Source organism: Chenopodium album, chromosome 2 (genome assembly GCF_948465745.1).
Source record: "Chenopodium album chromosome 2, dcCheAlbu1.1, whole genome shotgun sequence".
Classification (NCBI taxonomy): Eukaryota; Viridiplantae; Streptophyta; class Magnoliopsida; order Caryophyllales; family Amaranthaceae; genus Chenopodium; species Chenopodium album.
The window spans coordinates 83,366,097-83,385,691 of NC_137835.1; the positions used below are offsets into that span (position 1 = coordinate 83,366,097).

At 35.4% G+C, this 19,595-nt stretch overlaps 3 protein-coding genes across 4 annotated transcripts; 1 reads left to right on the forward strand and 2 right to left on the reverse strand.

Annotated features, from left to right (window-relative positions):
- The first annotated feature begins 140 nt into the window (after positions 1-140).
- LOC145604055 (VAN3-binding protein-like) lies at positions 141-9,684 on the forward strand. Its single transcript, XM_081660009.1, has 7 exons — positions 141-515; positions 863-1,009; positions 7,570-8,017; positions 8,447-8,665; positions 8,751-8,800; positions 8,906-8,960; positions 9,118-9,684. The coding sequence occupies exons 1-7, from the start codon at positions 174-176 to the stop codon at positions 9,357-9,359; spliced, it is 1,503 nt and encodes a 500-aa protein (XP_081516135.1). The 5' UTR covers positions 141-173; the 3' UTR covers positions 9,360-9,684.
- Positions 3,423-5,508, reverse strand: LOC145604070 (caffeoylshikimate esterase-like). Its single transcript, XM_081660021.1, has 2 exons — positions 4,814-5,508; positions 3,423-3,878 (listed from the first exon to the last, which is right to left on the reverse strand). Exons 1-2 carry the CDS (start codon positions 5,459-5,461, stop codon positions 3,540-3,542), a joined length of 987 nt encoding a protein of 328 aa, XP_081516147.1. The 5' UTR covers positions 5,462-5,508; the 3' UTR covers positions 3,423-3,539.
- A 648-nt stretch (positions 9,685-10,332) lies between the features above and the next one.
- Positions 10,333-13,079, reverse strand: LOC145590868 (protein LIFEGUARD 2-like). Of its 2 annotated transcripts, XR_014102184.1 has the most exons (5): positions 12,572-13,079; positions 11,902-12,015; positions 10,903-11,060; positions 10,545-10,809; positions 10,333-10,386 (listed from the first exon to the last, which is right to left on the reverse strand). XR_014102184.1 is itself a non-coding variant. In XM_081647262.1 (4 exons), exons 1-4 carry the CDS (start codon positions 12,813-12,815, stop codon positions 10,603-10,605), a joined length of 723 nt encoding a protein of 240 aa, XP_081503388.1. In that variant the 5' UTR covers positions 12,816-13,078; the 3' UTR covers positions 10,333-10,602. The 2 variants fall into 2 exon arrangements, 1 of the variants encoding a protein (XP_081503388.1); XM_081647262.1 differs by having other exon boundaries at positions 10,333-10,809; positions 12,572-13,078.
- Between the last annotated feature and the right edge of the window lie 6,516 nt (positions 13,080-19,595).

The window sequence follows — 19,595 nt, forward strand, 5'->3', positions numbered from 1 at the left end:
CATTGCAAAACTCCCAGAGAGAAATAAGCAGCACAAATAAAAAAGAAAAAAATTAATCACCTTAGTCCCTGATAAGGCCACAGTAGTATAAAAGAGTAAACAACTAAACAAACCCATATTTAAGAAAGAAAAACAAAACAGAGAGAAACCTAAGAAAAGCATCCCCTGAAAAAATGGAGGATACAAACCCAATGCTAATGACCAAAGAATCCAATTACAACAACAATGATAACAATAAGCTACCAGAAAGTCCAAGGTTACCGATGGAATTTCTGTCAAGATCATGGAGTTTACCTGCTCTTCAACTCTCAAAAGCTCTTTCTCTCTCTCTTCCTTCTTTAGTCTCCAAAACTGTTGCTCCCTGTAATACCCCTCCTATCTTTGAAGAAGAACATCATTCTCTAGTTTTTCCTGCTGAACAAGATGATCAAAAGAGGCTTATTTCTGGGAATTCTTTCTCTTTTGCTTCTTCTGCTACTTCTCAGCTTGTTCTTGAGCGCATCATGTCTCAATCTGTAAGTTTTTTCTGTCAAAATTGCCAAATTGCATTTTTATTTTTTGGGTTGTTAGAATTAATTTATTTTTGTAGGATTTTTTTAAGAATGCTTAACAAACAAACAAACTTTTGCATAAAAAAAGACTATTTTTCATGCAAAGTTTACATTTATTTATATTTGGACTTTTTCATGAAATTAATTCAGAAAAAGACTGTTTTTCATGGGGTCTAATTGATTTTGCTCACACAATTGAAGATCTGTTTTACCTTTTTTTCACTTTAATACATTCAAATTTAAAGGGTACATATGCTTTTTATGGTATAGTTTTTGAATGTTGTATGTTTGTGTCATTGTGTGTGTTGCAGGAAGTGTCACCAATGACATCAGGAAGGCCTTCATGTAGTGAGCCACCAAATGGAATTGGAGGCCAAAGTTTCTCTGCTTCTTCTCTTACTCCTGAAATGTTTGACAGCCCTACTGATCCTATTTCTCCTCCTGTGGATTTTGACAAGGTATTGTTTCCTCAGTCTTGGATGAGTCTAGTGTTGTTTTAATTTCGACATTAAATATACACCTTATGGAAGAGTCGAGTATTGTTTTAATCTATTGTGAGACATTAAAAATACGACTAGTTTTAAAACCTAAATACTACCTCCGTTACAGGTTATGTGCAACGATTTGACATAAAGCAGAGAGGGAAAATGTCTAATCGTTGCACATAACCTGTAACGGAGGTAGTATTATAAAAGACATGCCGATAATACATACTATGTGACCTTTTTGCCTTCTAGGAATTATTTTTTTGACTTGTTAAAATATTGTGTGATGTGAACTTTTTCTGTTTTGCTTCCAAGTACCATTGTCTAAACATTAAACATGCTTAAGTTGTACTTAAAGACACTTAACATTTCACATACTTATTGCTTGATTTGAACTTATTATGAGATTTTGTTGAAAATTGATATGGTGGGACATCTAAAACTTCTAAAGTTGGTATCTAATGAAAGAGTATGAATACTTCACCCTCAAGAGTCTTTTTGCTTTTTAGATAAGATTGCCACTTAAAAGAAAATTCAAAAGAAATACTCTTAAAAGTTGATGGTTTTGACTAATTTCAAACTATAAGTAACAAAGAGCATGTTAAAGTATATAGTATTACTACTCCCTAAGTTGGAATTATTTACTATGTATGTGTTCATGTTATGAGTTTAAGACGTATGTTAAAGACCATAAATAATCAAATAGGGACGGAACACAAAAGGAGTATTGTAGTATTTCTATACAACCTCATATTATTAAGAGAGATTTAAACCCGACTTGAAACTAATGACTCAACTCAACCTTTATCCGAACTTTATACAGTATATGTAGGGAGTACAGGATAAACATTGTTTACAATAAACTTATGTCAGGAAAACCCAGTTTAAAGTTCATCTTTGCCTTAAATTTCACTCAAAACTAAAAACCAAGATTATTAATTATAGTTAGTTCTAGCTAAAAACAGATTTAGGCTAGAGAGAAACAGAGAAGACAGCAATGACCTGCAGAGAGTAGAGAGATGTCAGCTTTGTTTCCTGAGGCTTCTCCATTCTCCCAAATTTGACGCTTACTTTTTAGGTTGTCCTCTATTCAATGGGTCTATCAATTATGATTGTTGTTATTGTTAGTACGCTTTTTTTACAGTAATATGGAGATATTGCTTTTGTTTCTTTCAATGCTAACTTTATTTTTTTCCCACTATTATAGAGTAGGTCTTTCTATAGCATTGTTTAGTGATTGTAAATTTTTTATCCTTTTCCTTCTTTACCATAGGCCCCTCTAATTGGTTTGGATAAAATCAATTTTTTCTTAGATTCTGAACCCTTAACTTGGTTCTGTATTGCATGGTCTTGTATACTCACTCCGTGCAATGTAGCTCCAAGAAATTACTGTACTGTTAGCTACTCACCCATGGGTTGCATTGAGTAAATTGATACGAGTACTCTCTCCATCTCGAAAAGTTAGTAACTCTGGTTTCGTTGGGTGTAAATTATTTTTCGGCAAAATGATTTTCCATTGTTTGGTTTGTAAAGGAGACCCTAGTTGATATTTCTTTCCCTTTTGTAAGGAAGAAGGCTTGTTTCCCTCTCATCTTTACTCCCCCTTTTTGCCTTCTTCCATCCATCTCAACCTTTTGCTTCGTTTTTCGTTTTTTTTCTCTACTACTTTAATTTTAAAGAACCAAACGAAGGAGAATTAATTTGCAATTGTATGTTTGCTAAGAAAATTTTCAATTCGAAATCACTTTTATCGTAGATGTTCTCTATTAAACCGGAGTCAAGGTATAAAGAAGACAAATTTTTCTAAAGGGAGGCAGAGTGTGGACAAATTGGCACATCATTATTCTTATGACTCTAAATGATTTAGTGCTCCTTTTTACTACTTAATTAGGGTTAAATTCTTTGTTTAAACTTGCTTTTACTTTGAACTATTGTTTATTATTGCTGCATTCAAACTGAATACGAGGAAAAGGATTCTCAAAAGGGTAAGAAAGGGGACAGAGAAGGAAAACTGGAAAAGTAGAGTGACCAATCTTTTTCCTTGTTTGGCTCATTTTTTACGTGGTAAAAGGATTTCCCTCCCTTTTTTGACTAATCTTTGCTTTTAAAAATTTTACAAAGGGAAAAAAGCCAATAATAAGACAATAAATAGTACCATCCTTTCTTTTTCTTTATAAAGAATTCTAACATGTTTCATGAGGTGGCCTTGAGGTCTATACTCTATATAAGCGGTATTTGGGATTTGTAGGTTTTGAATATCACCTACTTATTAGAGCTTTTTAAGTTTACTAATCATTAGAACCAAAATCCCCAATATCTAGATTGATCACCCTTTCTTAATTACTTATCACATTCTTTTCGGATTAAGAGACCAATTTTACGCCTTTATTGTAATTTAGAGTCCATTTTATTAATTTCGAAAACTTGCACACAATAAGAAGTCGAAGTTCAAACACACCATTTAGGATAGAACTAAATCACTAATACACCAATTTGATATTGATCACTTGCTTCCTAAAGCTCTAGACTTGAGCCAGTCCAAAGCATCACCAAAGACAAGCTCAACATTCTCCTCAGACTCACCAACTAGCTGATGCCACATACCCGGATAGATCTTCAGTGTCTTGTCCTTGCTAGAGGCGCGTTGATACAACTCCTCTACGCATGCTGGGTCACATACAACGTCGTCTCCACCATGAATGATCAGCAGTGGAATATCCACTTCTTCAAATCTTCCTTGAACCTCCCTGCATATCCTCATCAGCTCATATGCCGTGGCAGCGCGTGGCTTCCCCATGTACCTCTTTGGGCTCGCGATTGCTAGCTTACGCTTCCATTCCACCTTAAGGATACATTAGACATTAGACCAACGTGTGGGGAGCACGAAACATATAAGGACAATTAGAGTTTTCCAGTAAATAAAAGTGAATAAGCAGGTTTAAGTATCTTTATTGACTATATAATGAGAGCTTGTTGTACTAAAGTCAATAGAGAGGACCTACATATTAATGAATGTGGGTACTCCAACTAGATCATCCGTCCATTTTGGATTTTTTTTTTCTTTTTTTATTTACCAAGCAATACTCTAGCTTTTTTTTTTTTTTTTTTTGGGTGCATGATTCACTTGGTTTACACTCACTTCAACTAAACTGAAACTAGTTAGTCCTTAATTTTTATTAACTTATAAAACTTATTTCTCCTATAACATTTGAAAATAAGGTGAACAAATATGATTGTAATTGAAATGACTAATGTTTTTATTTGTTTATCAATTTTAAATTGGTTTTTACAATTGTTATATACTACATATTAGTATACATTGTATTTGAAATTGAAAGTACTATAATTGTTAGGTCCTGTTTGATTCACCTTAATTTTGCTGAACTGAAATTATTTTTACTGAACTGAACTTAATTTTACTGAACTTAAATTATTTTTACTGAACTTAAATTATTTTTACTGATTTTCTATTATAATTCTTCTTTAAGAAAACGGAATTTTATTCAACTGAACTTATTTTTACTGAACTGAAATTATTTTTACAAGAGATTAGGGCCTTACTCTGCATATCAATATTAATTAATTATGATTACATATGAACTGCAATATGGCCTTCAAAAAAAATAAAAAAAAAGAGCTGCAATATGTAATTTATGTCCTACAAGTTTTATAATTAATTTTTTTATTTTTTATTTTAAAACCAGTTTTATAATTAATTAATAACAAACACCCAAACAAAAAAAATTACAAGAAATTAGACAGAGGGTGAATGAAAACCTTAAAGGACACATCAGGAATAGAACCACGAGTAGGAACCACGCGCCAAGTAGGCAAAACCGTAGCAGCTAACCCAAGAAGATGTTCCAAAGGCCAAGGTGGCTTAAACTTTTGACTAATCCCACACATAGCCCCATTCAACACTAACCCATCAAACCCCCCACCACTCTCCCCCCCTACGCGCTTCTTCCTCAACGCAATCAACAACGCGATCGCCCCACCAAGCGACTCCGCATACATAAACGACCTCAACCCCGGCGCGTGTCTCTCACGAAACGCATCAAAGAACGAAATGCAATCATCAACCACGGGTTCGATATCGGGGATGTGAGCCACGTACCCATCAAGCGCGTCGGAGTACCCATGGCCTTGGTGGTCAATGGCGCAAACAATGAAACCGGCTTTGGCGAAATGGATGGAGGTGAGTTGGACGGTCCAGCTTGACTCGCCTGTGTAACCATGGACGACGCAGATTAACCCGAGTTTTTCACCGTGAAGTGGGGTCCACCATTGGGTGAAAAGCTTCATGCCTCGGGAGTTGGTGATGTACTCGGATGAGTGGCTCACTGAGTGCTTTGCGTAGAACTCTTCCGGTGAAAGTGAGCCAAAAGGGCTCTTCTCGTTCGCTTCTGCGATTGGGTGCACCATTTTTATTTTTTTTCTTATCTCTTTTTTTTTCTGAAAGAATTTTCGCCTTATTTTATTTATATATAACAGTGTATGTACAGTAAATGTTATTAATATAAAAAATAAATAACAGTTAATTGGTGCTAATAAAAAGTCTTAATAAGATCAACCAACCAAGGTAGTTGGGGAAATATTGTTGGGTTTAGTTTTTTTTAGCTGAAATGTTTCTCTTTCTTACTAGATCTATAGGTGAAATTTTTAGCATGTTTTGGATGGTCGTTATTTTTACAGTCCATATTTTACTGTCTGCTTTTTTACTCTTTCCTGGATGCACTAATTGTAGGAAGTCTGTGCAAGACTGCAAGGTACTTGTAGCATATCACTGACTGGTTTTCTGATAATTGACTTGTGAAAGTTACCATGTCCCCATATTTTACCCTTTTCACAAGGTGAAATCCAAATGGGTTCAAGTGTATGATTAAAATTGTACTCTGTATTCATTAGTTTTGAAGTGTAAAGTGTATAATATCCTGTATTTGTGTGATTACGAATCAATCAACTCTAAAATAAACAAATAAACGAGTTTGTGAGAATCATTGTGGGATGGACTGATTAAGTGCAACCATTTCATTATTTGAGCGTAAGATCTGCATAGGTTTTTGTTAACAGACAATTCATTCGTACTACACAAAACTAACATCCCCCTTTCATGTAATTTTATTATCTGAGTAGTTGAGAAATGATTTTGACATGATCAATCTAGAAAATCACCCCAAGTGCCCAACTGGAAACTATCTATTTATTGTGTTATTTAATGTAGGCCATTATTTTTTGTCTGTTTTTGGGATCTTGGCAGTGTAGTTTAGTAGTGCTTCTCTCATTAGTCTTGGCTTTTAGGTAATGTGCAAATTTGAAAATTTTAAAATCCAATCTTCATTTGAACAATTTCTGCTATCTTTGCTACAAAAGGACTTTTTTTTTTCTTTAGTAAATAGAAAGTGACACCATTCTTAAACCAAGGGAAAAGTAAAAGAAAACGTTACCCTTTAATTTTTGATGTTATAGATAGATTTATTTCCAAAGAGCTTTTACAAAACCTTCTTTTACAAAGCTTGCTATAAAGGAAATTAGTCATGTGACTAGCATGTGATGCCTCCTCCCCTACTCCCTCCCTCCCTTCCCCTAAAGGCCAATAAAAAAGTACTTAGCCTAATACATTACAGATGGAGGTACAGAATTCTACAGGACTGCCATAAGACCAGTGTTGCTCTATGGTACAGAATGTTGGGCTTCTAAGAAAGAGCATATTAAAAAGATGGAGGTTACGGAAATGCGCATGTTAAGGTGGATGTGTGGAAACACTTTAAGAGATAGAATCAGAAATGAGGTTATTCGCAAGAAAGTAGGTGTGGCGGGCATTGTAGATAAATTAAGGGAAAATCGTCTGCGTTGGTTTGGACATGTAAGACGGAGACCCGAGGGTGCACCGGTGCGAAGAGTGGAAGAGTGGGACCATGGAGGGATTAAACGAGGAAGAGGGAGACCAAAGATGACTTGGTTGGAAGGAGTGAGGAAGGATATGAAGTGCATGGATTTACGTGAGGATGAAGTTTTGGATCGTAAGGGATGGAGGAGAAAGATTTATGTTGATGACTACACGGAATAATCAAATTTGGTTCATGTTAGCCGACCCCACTTTTGGGATTAAGGCTTTGATTGATTGATTGATTGATTGAGCCTAATACATTACAGATGTACTAGACTCTACTAGCATCATAAATGAGCTTGATTAGTATTTGTTCCATTACATGTCATGGACATTTTGAGTTTTTGAAGTTATGTCTGGAGTACTTCGTATTAGAAAAGAACAAATGCTATAAACTTGATCATTTCATTGTGTTTTTGGTAATATATTCTGAAAATGAAGTTAAGGGCTGTATCATGTACAGAGAGGACGACCTCATTGTTTAAAGAGTAACTAGGAAGTGCAAGTGTAGGACAATCCACTTTGACTCGTTTCTACTCCCTTTACTCCTTAACATTTGAGAAAATTCAATTTCAATTACTAGAATTATGTACGTAAAATTCTTTAGTTTATATAACCTTGTCACTACTTGTTCCGTTTGCAGTATCTGAATAACAGTAGTACCCCACAACCTCTTTTACCTCCCATCCGTGTGGGTCCTAGGAGTGGTGGTACCACTCCTTGTGCTGGTGGTTCTGTTGGGGGTAAGACAGTAGGAAGGTGGCTGAAGGAGAGGCGTGAGAAAAAGAAAGAGGAGCTGCGGGTGCACAATGCACAACTCCATGCAGCAATTTCTGTGGCTGCAGTTGCTGCAGCTGTGGCAGCAACTGCGGCTGCAACTGCTGCAGCATCTGGATCATCTGGGAAGGATGAACAGGCAGAGCAGACTGACATGGCAATGGCTTCAGCTGCTACTTTGGTGGCTGCACGGTGTGTGGAGGCTGCTGAGGCAATGGGAGCAGAGAGAGAACAGTTAGCTACTGTAATTAGTTCTGCTGTTAATGTTCAATCCCATGGCGATATCATGACTCTCACTGCTGCTGCTGCAACAGGTTAGAGTGTTTCTGTTATTTATTCCTACAAATTCTGTTAACCCATTCTCTGCAGTGGAGTGTCTCTTGGAGAAAGAGAGATAATGCGTGGAAAATTGATGTGATCATGTAACGTTTCTGGCTATTAACAAATTGAAGTAATAACAGATAGATTGCAATGTCAAATTTGCCAAAATTCAATGCCACAGAAAAATAATGGAATGTTAATAATCACTTTAGGAAGTCATTTTGTCATCCTAGGCCTATTTTTTGGGATGGCCTAAAAAAGATAATTGAATGTATATTCAGTTTAGGAAGTTAGGATCAAGGAAGTATTACCTTATAGCAACGATATTTTGAAATAACATTATACAGTGTATGTGTAGAAGTGTGTATTGTATGAGGAGATTGCATTTTACAAATCATTACATCCTAAAATGCATAATGCAGCTTTAAGAGGGGCAGCAACCCTGAAGGCAAGGACAATGAAAGAAGTATGTAATATAGCAGCGGTCTTACCCGTTGAGAAAGGTATAAAAGGTGAGAATAGGCACAGTCGAAATGGTAGCTACAATGGCGAGCCTGATCTGCAAGGTGAAAACTTTCTTGGTTTATGTAATGAAGAACTACTTGCCAGGGGCTCCGAGCTTCTCAAACGCACTCGAACTGGTAATTTCAGCTTCTCTGGCTAGATTTAATCAAAGCTTATCAGTAATTAAAATTATTGATTGAATTATTTCATTTGTTTTACCAGGTGATCTTCACTGGAAAGTCGTCTCAGTATACATCGACAAAACAGTCCAGGTTAAATTCTTTCAAAACCCACTCAGGGCTGTCACTTGTGTTCCATTTGTCCATTTTGTTCCATTTGTTAGTCATTTTCCTAATCGTGTTTCTATTCTCATGCAGGTTGTGCTCAAAATGAAGAGTAGACATGTAACAGGAATTACCAAGAAGAAAAAAAGTACTTCACCATCCTCTTTCTCCCAATTTGTGCTCTGCATATTCCTCTATTATTAAAATTTATTGCAGAAGTCAAACACTGAATTTTTATGGTACTAGCAAATTCTGAATTTGGATGTCTGGTGAATTGATGAGATTTATTGTGTAATTTGTGACAGAGATACTGATGGAAGTGTGCAAAGACTTGCCAGTATGGCCAGAGAGGCGGTCCGTTGAAACTGGAGGAGAAAAACGACGGTACTTTGGGCTAAAGACAGCCACACATAGAGTAATCGAGTTTGAGTGTAAGAGTCAGCAGGAGTACGATGTATGGACTCAGGGTGTCTCAAGGCTGCTCTCCTTGGTCAATGAAAAGAAGAAAACCAATGCGTGTCCAAGAAACAATATTTACTGGAATTAGACGAATGGACTTAAAGTATGAGAGCTAATACAGATAGAGTAAGCTATTTTGGTCAGATCTTTTTTGCTTCGTTTTGTTGATATGGTGTTCATAAATGTATGAAGGCTTTAAGTCTTGTGGGAAGGCAGGGATGAATTTTGAGGTACCCTTAGCTCTTTATAAATCCTATGTAGCTAAAGCTTCAAATATAGTCTCTGTCCATACTTTGATGTTTGTCTCAAGTTACACAGCACCATGACTCCATGAGTAACTCACATGTGAGCTTGAGTTGACTGCTGCCTTTTGTAGCTCAATTTTCTCAAGTTTAATTGAGCTTTAAATTCGACTTTAAGGAACATTATATAAGTATATATTATACGGTTATACCTAGTACAAGTACTTAGATTTATTCACATTATTCATTAAATACTTATGTGAAGTATGTATTGTAGTAATCCTCATCCTTAATAACACGATAATCTAATACTATGGAGTATGTATAGAAGCTACTCCATCCCCACATGTTTGTCCCATTTAGACTGTGCATGTTTGTCAAAGTAATACTTTAATCATAAACATTTGTTTATTAATGAAAAATATAATAATTGAATATTACAGAGTAATAATTTGTTCATTGAGACGAATACATTTAGCGTAATATAGAAGATTCTTACCTTGTGAAGGCAAGAAACATTATGCCTAGTTCAAGGCAAGTAATCAACGAGTATAAGGTTTTTCTAACTAGCCTTGAACTAGGCATAATGTTTCTGTAACTAGTTCCTCTCTTATATTTCACAATCTGCAAGCATATCTAATTCACAGGTACAAAATCATACAATAATTGGGAATTCTTCATCAGAAATCTTAGTCAGCTGGAAGGAAATTTCTGCAGTTGATTTGTTTGAGTAAAAGCATAAAAAACACACAATACTAAGCTGCTAGCAATTGTCTAACAGCCTTTCCCTTTCAGTGACACCATCTACCAAATCTGGCATTACCAACATCGACAAAATACATCCTTTATTAACGCCCTTTCCTTAGTAAAGGCCTAAAAATAACACAATGCATCAAAAAGACAAGATGAACTTGCTTCACAATTGAATGCATTTTATACAACATAGACTAAAATGACAACAGTATAAATTGGAAAAGAAATTCGTGTACAATTTTTCTCCTGCTAGAATAACAAAATAGCTATGTACTTACAAAGTGGTTAACATTTTTTTTTAATAGGCACAATGGCAAAAGTTTAAAGTTCTCTCGCCTAACTGTCAGCAGCTCTGAAAACTGTTAGCAGAGAAAGGAAGAGGTTGATAATGTCGAGATACAATGCCACAGCAGCCCATATATACTCATCATAGGTGTATCGCTTGATAAGGTTGTCTGTGTCATAAACGATGTAGCCACAGAAGATGATGGATGCCACACAACCATAGATCATCACACCAATCTTGCCCAATGGAAAGAATATCTATAATTATAGAATATAGCATTTTCAGAATGTTGAACAAACAAACATTGGATCACATGCAATAAGCTATTTAGAAGGTAAAGAGCATTCTACCTGAATCAAAGAGAATATGATCAGCACAATCAAAGCCCCGAACAAGAAGGGACCAAGGAAATTGAAGTCATGGCCTCTCTTTGCTGCCCAGAATGTGTACGCAGTGAGACTTAGAACCACTGCAGTCGTCAAAATCACAGACTCCAAAATAACTTTCCCTGTCCATTTTAAAAGTTTTAGTGAGCTTAAGCATGCCAAGTTAGGCTAGTTTCTTGCATCACAATATCACATGCAATGACGAATGACCTATTCAGAAGGTAAGTTTGCCACAACCAGAACAAATTGCCAAACATAATTTAGATAAAAAAGACAATAACTTGGACGAACCAGCAACAAACATAAGTCTGGTAAAAGGTTGGCAGCTAACACATTCAATCACGGTCTCTAGCATTAAACTCTGTCCCGTGGAAACCTCCTATATTTTTTATGTCATCACTTGTTTCAATGCACACTTTATAAGACCAGAACCACCATAGATGGTATTATCTTTAACCAAACAAGCTCGCAAATAATAACCAACAACAAACCACACATACTGTACTTTAAAGCGCAAGCATTACTAGGAATCCAGGATACCATGCCAAAACATCGGTTTACATGTTATAGCACCAGCAAGTTAAAAACAAAAAGTTAAGTTTGTACAGTTAGCTACCGAGATACGAATTTATCCACTTGGACAATAATAAGTAGCAATGTGACTATGTGAGGGTATATTACTATATATGCTGTCTACATGTTCATCTAATTGAAAATTTCATTTTTACTGTCCCAAAATCCCAGTATCAGATTCTCAAAACTATGCAAAGGGGTACATTGAACCATTATGACAGCAAAGAATAATTAATAATGGTTGCTTGCAAGAAAGTCATCCATGATTACCACAAATTTAACCTAGTACAGATACTCAAACAAAGGCAAGGATTTGATCAGAAAACCCACAATAACATCAAGGAAAACTATTATAAATGAAACGATACGAAATGGGCGAGGAAAACTTACCACTAGTGAATGCACATGTCAGCCCAATGGAAAAGGCAAGCGAGATAGTAAAGATCCCAAGCAGCAAATAATTCACCGGGTGACTTTGATGATAATAGTACAACGGACATAGCACTGCAACATAATAATCAAACCAGTTAGCCACACCATGAAAGTCTTAACATTCTAAACAGTTCTTCAACAAAAAAGTCACAATAAATTGAGTAATTAATTTGATAAAATCATCATAATAACCACATTCCCAACCAAACAATCAACTAAAATTCACAGTATATCAATTAAAACAAGCAGTCATATAGCTAAATCATCAAAATAAGCGCATTTCCAACTTTGAGTAACATTAGATACATAATTGTCATACAATTCCCCACCCAATTCATCTGCAACAAAGTTACTAAAAATGCTAATCAACCCACGAATCATTATCCAACAATTAGGCTAGCATTCCAACGAAATATAAGAAATGATGCCAATTCCTTTAATAAATCAACCAAAGCCATATAAAAAATTAACAGCAATTAACCCAATTCAATCCCCCAACAAAAAAAATCAAAAGAACCCCAGAAAAATTAAACAAATACCCAGTTCAATTCACCAACAATACAACCAAATTACAATAAAAATCACAAACATCGCAGAAAACCAATAAAAGAGATTGAACAAAAATTACCAATAAAAGGGGTAATGATGAGAATGATATAACAAGCAAGACCACCACTACTAGAAGTAAAGAAATGAGCAATTGGTTTATACGAAACAACAATAGCACCAACAACAATGGTAGCAAGCAATTGTACTGCGATAATTGAGTAAACTTTTCGAATAAAACTCCATCGAAGTCTTGGGTCTTCAAGCATCACAGGATAAAGTTGTGTTGATCCTCCTTCAAGATCATTTTTCCCAGATTGCCACATGATTTCTAAGTTTCTTGCTTGTTTTTAATGAGAGAGAAAATCAGGGGTTTTAATCGGGTTTTCCTGGGTAATTGGGTTTGTGTTTTCCTGTAAAAAGAGAGAGAATTTGGTGGGTTTTAAGGAGAGAGAAAGCGAAACGAAAGTTCTTGAGAAGTCTTCTACTCTTCTACCGTTCTTGTGAAGGCGGTGTTAGGGGAGGATCATGAGGTGGAAGAATCTGGAAATGTGCGTTTTAAAAATGAAATTAAAAAGTGAAGTCAAGATTAAATGAAATTATCAAATGAAATTCTAGGATTTTCTTTCAAAGGTTGGAACTTGTAAGATGGCTAAAAGCTACGAGTAATCCATTATCCATATAAAGTATCATTATTGCAATATTGCAAATTGCAAATTGCAAAATTGGATTGTTGCAAGTAGAGGTGTCAATTCGGATAACCGGATGGAGTTTGGGTCGGGTCTATTCAGGTCGGGTCTGTTCGGGTCGGATATGTTCGGATCAAAATTATCCTTTTAACTCGGATCGGGTCGGATCGGGTCAAATTCGGGTCGGGTCAAATTCGGGTCATGGTCTATCGAGTCCGGGTCGGATACGGGTCGGGTCAACTTCGGATCGATTCACTTTCGGTTCGGATATATTTGGATCGGGTTTAAAACGGGTTTAGCCGGGTAACTTAGGGTCGGATGAATTTGGGTCGGGTTGATTTCGGTTCGGTCAAGTTCGGTTCAATTCCTTTTTGTGTTTGGCTGAATTTTTTTGGAAGTGCAAGGCTTTTGTTATTTTTGAGGAAGCCGTACCCATAACATATTATTGGATTCGAAACATTGCAATGATATTATATGCAGCGTATTTTGTATATGAAAATGAAACTACTGAAAAATACCTAAGTTTGAATCATTGGATTATGTATATGTAATATATTTAGTTATTATAATGAAAATGTAAGCGCTTGATATATCCTTTAAAACTTTATTTATTTTGCTTTCATAATTGTTTCTTATAGGTTGCATCAGACTAGTAGTAATGTGATTTATATTGATATAATTCGTTGTAGGTGTTAGAGAAAAGAATTATTAGTTCATAAAATATAACACAATGGGAGGAAATTCATTAAAAATGACAATAGGCTTTTGGCAGCATTTAACTAGAGCTTTACAAGCAAATCAATTAACTCCCACTTAATGTTTAGGTTTATTAGATCTTGTGGCATTTATTAAAGCTTAGAAAGTAAATTAATATAATTGATATGTACATGAAGTAAACTTAAGACTCTGGATTATTTCTTTGTAGTCAAAAAGTTAACTTATTAATAATTAGTAAATATGTAGTATAAGAACTTGAATAAAAAAGTAAATAATTAATTATGATCGGGTTAAATTCGGATCGGGTAAAAATCAAATCGAGTTAAAATTGGATCGGGTTAATATCAGTTCAGGTCAAAACAGATCGGATTAGATCGGTTATTTTTCGGGTCAATTACGGATCGGGTTGAGCTCGGGTCGGGTCAAATCGGTTCAGTTTGAGTTCAGGTCGGGTCAAATCGGATTCGGGTTGAGTTCAGGTCGGATCAAATCGGTGCCGGGTTAAGTTCAGATCGGGTCAAGTTCGAATTCGGGTTGAGTTCAGTTCGGTAACAGATCGGGTTTGGGTCTTGAATTTCTCGGATAAAATCGGATCGGTTACAGTTCGAAACGGATAATTTTTTTCGGGTCGGTTCGGTTTTGACACCTCTAGTTGCAAGTATACGACATGCGGACATGGTACATCATTGATTATGACTTTTGAGGGTGGGCATGTATTTTTTTTTAAGGTAAGGAAAATACGCGTATTCTATACTAGGAGATCTTTTCATACAAGGGACACATGTAAATGTAATAAGGCAAAAGCTAATGAACGTCCCGGGGCGTTAGATAAAAGAATAAAAGTGCAAATATTAGAGTAAAATTAACATTAATTACACCGAACGACGCGTGATTTTGTCATGAATTCCTAACTTAATACCATTTCAACCAATATAATTTATCCTTATCTAACACCCCGGGGCGCTCATTAGCAAGCTATACTTGATATAAATATAACGAAGTGAGAAATTAGCGGGCTAGATACTTTAAAAGTAGGGAAAAATGTAGGTGAATCTCCACCTTTAAAATGTTAAGATGTAAACTTGACCACTAAAACAAGCTATACTTGATCATATTTATTTTTGAAAGTGAGGGATAGCTGAAGTGGTTAGAGTTTCCCTCCCGATTTCAGGAGATTTTGGAATCGATTCTCACCCCGCCCTTGTGGCTCTTTAAACACACAAAATATATATATATATATATATTTAAATGAAAATTAAAAGAACGAGTATTATTTAATAGACGTTACTTAGCATTGTACTCCCTTTTTTTTAATGTCATTTTATGTGGTTTTTTTTTTAAACTTTTTAAATGCATCACTTTTATATTTAGTACCTTTATATCATATGTTTATTATATATCTCTTCTTTAAAACCACATACGAGTGAAACTGTCAAAAGTTGACCCGATCCGAAATACCGACTCAAACCCGATTATTAACCGACCTATCTTATCCCGAAAAAATGGTGATCCAAACCCGACCTGACACCAACCCTAGACCCAAGTATGTGAGACCCGAACTCGAACATAAACTGACCTGAAGATGACCCGACCCGAATGTAACCCGTAAATGCCCTGAACCGAACCCGACTTAAACCGAAATTGACCTAAATCCGTTTTAACCCGTCAAAACCCGATTTTAACCAGACTTGTTACTAACCTGACATGAATTCAACCCGACTCTTTCCTAACCCGACCCGAATTTAAACCAACCTGTTACAAACCCGACCCGAAATCAAACGACTTGTTATTGACCTAACCTTAATTCAACCCGACTTGTTATTGACCGACCCGAATTTTACCAAAACTATTACTAACCCGACCCAAAAATTCAGCGCGATTGGTTACTAACCCAGCTCGAAATCAACATGACTTGTTATTGACCCGACCTAAATTCAACCCAAATTGTTCCTGATCCGATTTCAAATCACCTTAAATGCAATTTAGACCACCTTATTAAGTTATTATTGTTGATCAAAGCATTTTATCTAAGGAGACCAAGTTGGTCTTGCAAAAGAAAGGAGCATCATTCTCAAATTTAAGAGTTAAATATAGTATATACGTAGTATTTGTTGTAAGGTCAAAGGAGATAATTATCTTCCTAAATTATAAAATATAGTTCTCTAGTATATTGCCATATATATTATAGTCAAAGGAAAAAATTAGCTTAATAAAAATGATAAAAATTAGCTTCATTAACTCAAGCCTACCACGAACATTTATGACAACAAATAATGATCATATATGGTTCCAAACGGCATTAAATGACCCCAAGATGTATCCCCTAAAATTTCAAGACAAACCTCCAAAATTTCTCAAAAAGCGTGAATATTAGTCTTCAATTTTAGAATATTTTTACTCCCCCGGAAATAAAAATTGCCGAAATGTTTACCATAGTCCCTAATACCCTCCGGGAGTCCAATTGGATTGGTGGAACCATCCAATTTGCCTTTAAAAAGCCAATTTAATTACCGGTTTACAACTTGGGCGGATTTCATTAACTCAAGCCTACTATGAACATTTATGACAACATATAATGATCATATATGGTTCTAAATGGCATTATATGACCCCGGGATGTATCCCCTAAAATATTAATACTTTTCTACACTGGGCCTCGAAACCTCCAAAATTTCTCAAAGCATGGATATTAGCCTTTAATTTTGAATTTTTTTGATTTTTTCTCGCCCGAAAATAAAAAATGCTGAAATAATGTTTACCATGGTCCCTAATACCCTCCGGAGTCCAATTGGGTGGGTTGAACCATCCAATTTGCCTTTAAACGAACAATTTACCGGTTTACAACTTAAACCGATTTCATTAATTCAAGCCTACCATGAACATTTATGACAACAAATAACGATCATATATGGTTCCAAACGACATTATATGACCCCGAGATGTATTCTCTAGAATCTCAAGTCTTTTCGATACCGGGGCCCGAAACCTTCAAAATTTCTCAAAAAGCGTGGATATTAGCCTTCAATTTTGGAATTTTTTGACTTTTTTTCACCCGGAAATAAAAATTGCCGATGTGTTTACCATGGTCCCTAATATCGTATGGGAGTCTAATTGAATGGGTGGAACCATCCAATTTTCCTTTAAACGACCAGTTTACCGGTTTACAACTTGCACCGATTTCATTAACTCAAGCTTACTACAAACATTTATGATAACATATAATGATCATATATGGGTCCAAACGACATTATATGACCCCGGGATGTATCCCCTAAAATCTCAATGCTTTTCGACACCATGCCCCGAAACATTCGAAATTTCTCAAAAAAAAGTGTGGATATTAGCCTTCAATTTTAGAATTTTTTGACATTTTTTCGCCCAGATATAAAAATTGCCGAAATGTTTACCATGGTCCCAAATACCCTTCTGGGAGTCCAATTGAGAGGGTGGAACCATCCAATTTGCCTTTAAATGTCTAATTTACCGGTTTACAACTTACACCGATTTTATTAATTCAAGCTTACCACGAAAATTTATGACAACAAATAATGATCATATATGGTTCCAAACGACATTATATGACCCCGGGTTGTATCCCATAGAATTTCAAGACTTTTCGACACCGGGCCTCGAAGACTCCAAAAATTCTCAAAAAGCGTGGATATCGCCTTCAATTTTTGAATTTTTTGATTTTTTTCACCCGAAAATAAAAATTGCAAAATAAAAATTGCAGAAATGTTTACCATGGTCTCTAATACCCTCCGGGAGTCCAATTGGGTGGGTGGAACCATCCAATTTGCCTTTAAACGGTCAATTTAATTACCGGTTTACAACTTGCGCCGATTTTATTTACTTAAGCCTACCACAAACATTCATTTAAACATATAATGATTATACATGGTTCCCAACGGCATTATATGACCCCGAAATGTATCCCCTAAAATCTAAAGGTTTTTCGACACTGGGTCTCGAAAACCTTCAAAATTTCTTTAAAAGCATGGATATTAGCCTTCAAATTTAGAATTTTCTTACTTTTATATCTTCGCCCGGAAATAAAAATTGCCGAAATGTTTACCATGGTCCCTAATACCCATTAGGAGACCAATTGGGTGGGTGGAACCATCCTATTTATTTGCCTTTAAACGACCAATTTACCGGTTTACAACTTGCACCGATTTCATTAATTCAAGCCTACCAAGAACATTTATGACAACAAATAATGATCATATATGGTTCCAAACTACATTATATGACCCCGAGATGTATCCCATAGAATTTCAAGACTTTTCGACACCAGGACCCGAAACCTCTAAAATTTAACAAAATGCGTGGATATTAGACTTCAACTTTGGAATTTTTTTTTTCTTTTATTCGCCCGAAAAAAATTTCCGTAATTTTTAAAATGGACCCTAATATCTTTCGGGAGTACATCTGGATGGGTGGAACCATCCAATTTGCCTTTAAACAGCCGATTTACCGGTTTACAACTTGCACCGATTTCATTAACTCAAGTCTACCACGTATATGACAACAAATAATCATCATATATGGATCTAAATGACATTATATGACCCCAAAATGTATTCCATAAAATTTCAAGACTTTTCGACACTGGAATCGGAAACCTCCAAAATTTCTCAAAAAGCGTGGATATTAGACTTCAATTTTGGAATTTTTTAACTTTTTATCGTCCGGAAATAAAAATTGCCGAAATGTTTACTGTGGTCCCTAATACCTTTCGGTAGTCCAATTGGGTGGGTGGAACCATCCAATTTGCCTTTAAACACCCAATTTACCGGTTTACAATTTGCATCGATTTCATTAACTCAAGCCAACCACGAACATTTATGACAACAACTAGTGATCATATATGGTTCCAAACGACATTATATGACCCCGAGATATATTCCAAATAATCTCAAGGATTTTCGATATCGGGCCCTGAAACCTAAAAAATTTCTCACAAAACGTGGATATTAGCCTTTAATTTTGGAATTTTTAGACTTTTTTTTCGCCCGGAAATAATAATTGCTGAAATGTTTACCATGGTCCCTAATACCATTCGTGAGTCCAATTGGGTGGGTGGAACTAGGGGTGAACATGGTTTGGTTTGGTGCGGTTTGAGTCCAAACCAAACCAAACCGCAAAATACGGTTTGGTAAATTTTTCAAACCAAACCAAACCATATTAGTATTGAAACCAAACCAAACCGTAATAATACGGTTTGGTGCGGTTTGGTTTGTGGTTTATGATGAGATGATATTTTTTTCCCAAAAATTGTCAAATAATACTTCACTAATTTATAATAATGTTTAAATAAGTAGCCCAAACGGATTAAATTGTACTACAAAGTTACAATAAAAATATCAAGTGCTAACACATAATAAAAATAATACATAACAATAAAAGATATTCATATGAGTACTACATTATAGTCATTAATTATAGAGTATTGACGGTATAGTTTTTATCTATTTTTCATGGTTTTTTATTTATTCTTTAATTTTTTTTATATAATATAAAAAAAAATTATTGAAAAATCATATAAATATTAAAATACGGTTTGGTTTGATTTATAATTTTTGCAAAACCAAACCAAACCATAAACCATATTTACAAAAAAATCGAGACCAAACCGTAATTTTATAAACCGTAAACCAAACCAAACCGCTAAAATACGGTTTGGTCTGGTTTGGTTAC

What these genes read in the sequence shown, in the direction of transcription:
- LOC145604055 (XM_081660009.1), top strand. Translation starts at nt 174, where the DNA reads ATGGAGGATACAAACCCAATGCTAATGACCAAAGAATCCAATTACAAC. An exon ending in AGCGCATCATGTCTCAATCT is followed by an intron (nt 516 to 862) that starts GTAAGTTTTTTC and finishes TGTGTGTTGCAG; the next exon opens with GAAGTGTCACCAATGACATC. An exon ending in AATTACCAAGAAGAAAAAAA is followed by an intron (nt 8,961 to 9,117) that starts GTACTTCACCAT and finishes AATTTGTGACAG; the next exon opens with AGATACTGATGGAAGTGTGC.
- LOC145604070 (XM_081660021.1), bottom strand. Translation starts at nt 5,461, where the DNA reads ATGGTGCACCCAATCGCAGAAGCGAACGAGAAGAGCCCTTTTGGCTCA. An exon ending in TTCCTGATGTGTCCTTTAAG is followed by an intron (nt 3,879 to 4,813) that starts GTTTTCATTCAC and finishes TGTATCCTTAAG; the next exon opens with GTGGAATGGAAGCGTAAGCT.
- LOC145590868 (XM_081647262.1), bottom strand. Translation starts at nt 12,815, where the DNA reads ATGTGGCAATCTGGGAAAAATGATCTTGAAGGAGGATCAACACAACTT. An exon ending in CATCATTACCCCTTTTATTG is followed by an intron (nt 12,016 to 12,571) that starts GTAATTTTTGTT and finishes ATTATGTTGCAG; the next exon opens with TGCTATGTCCGTTGTACTAT. An exon ending in GACATGTGCATTCACTAGTG is followed by an intron (nt 11,061 to 11,901) that starts GTAAGTTTTCCT and finishes TAAAATGGACAG; the next exon opens with GGAAAGTTATTTTGGAGTCT.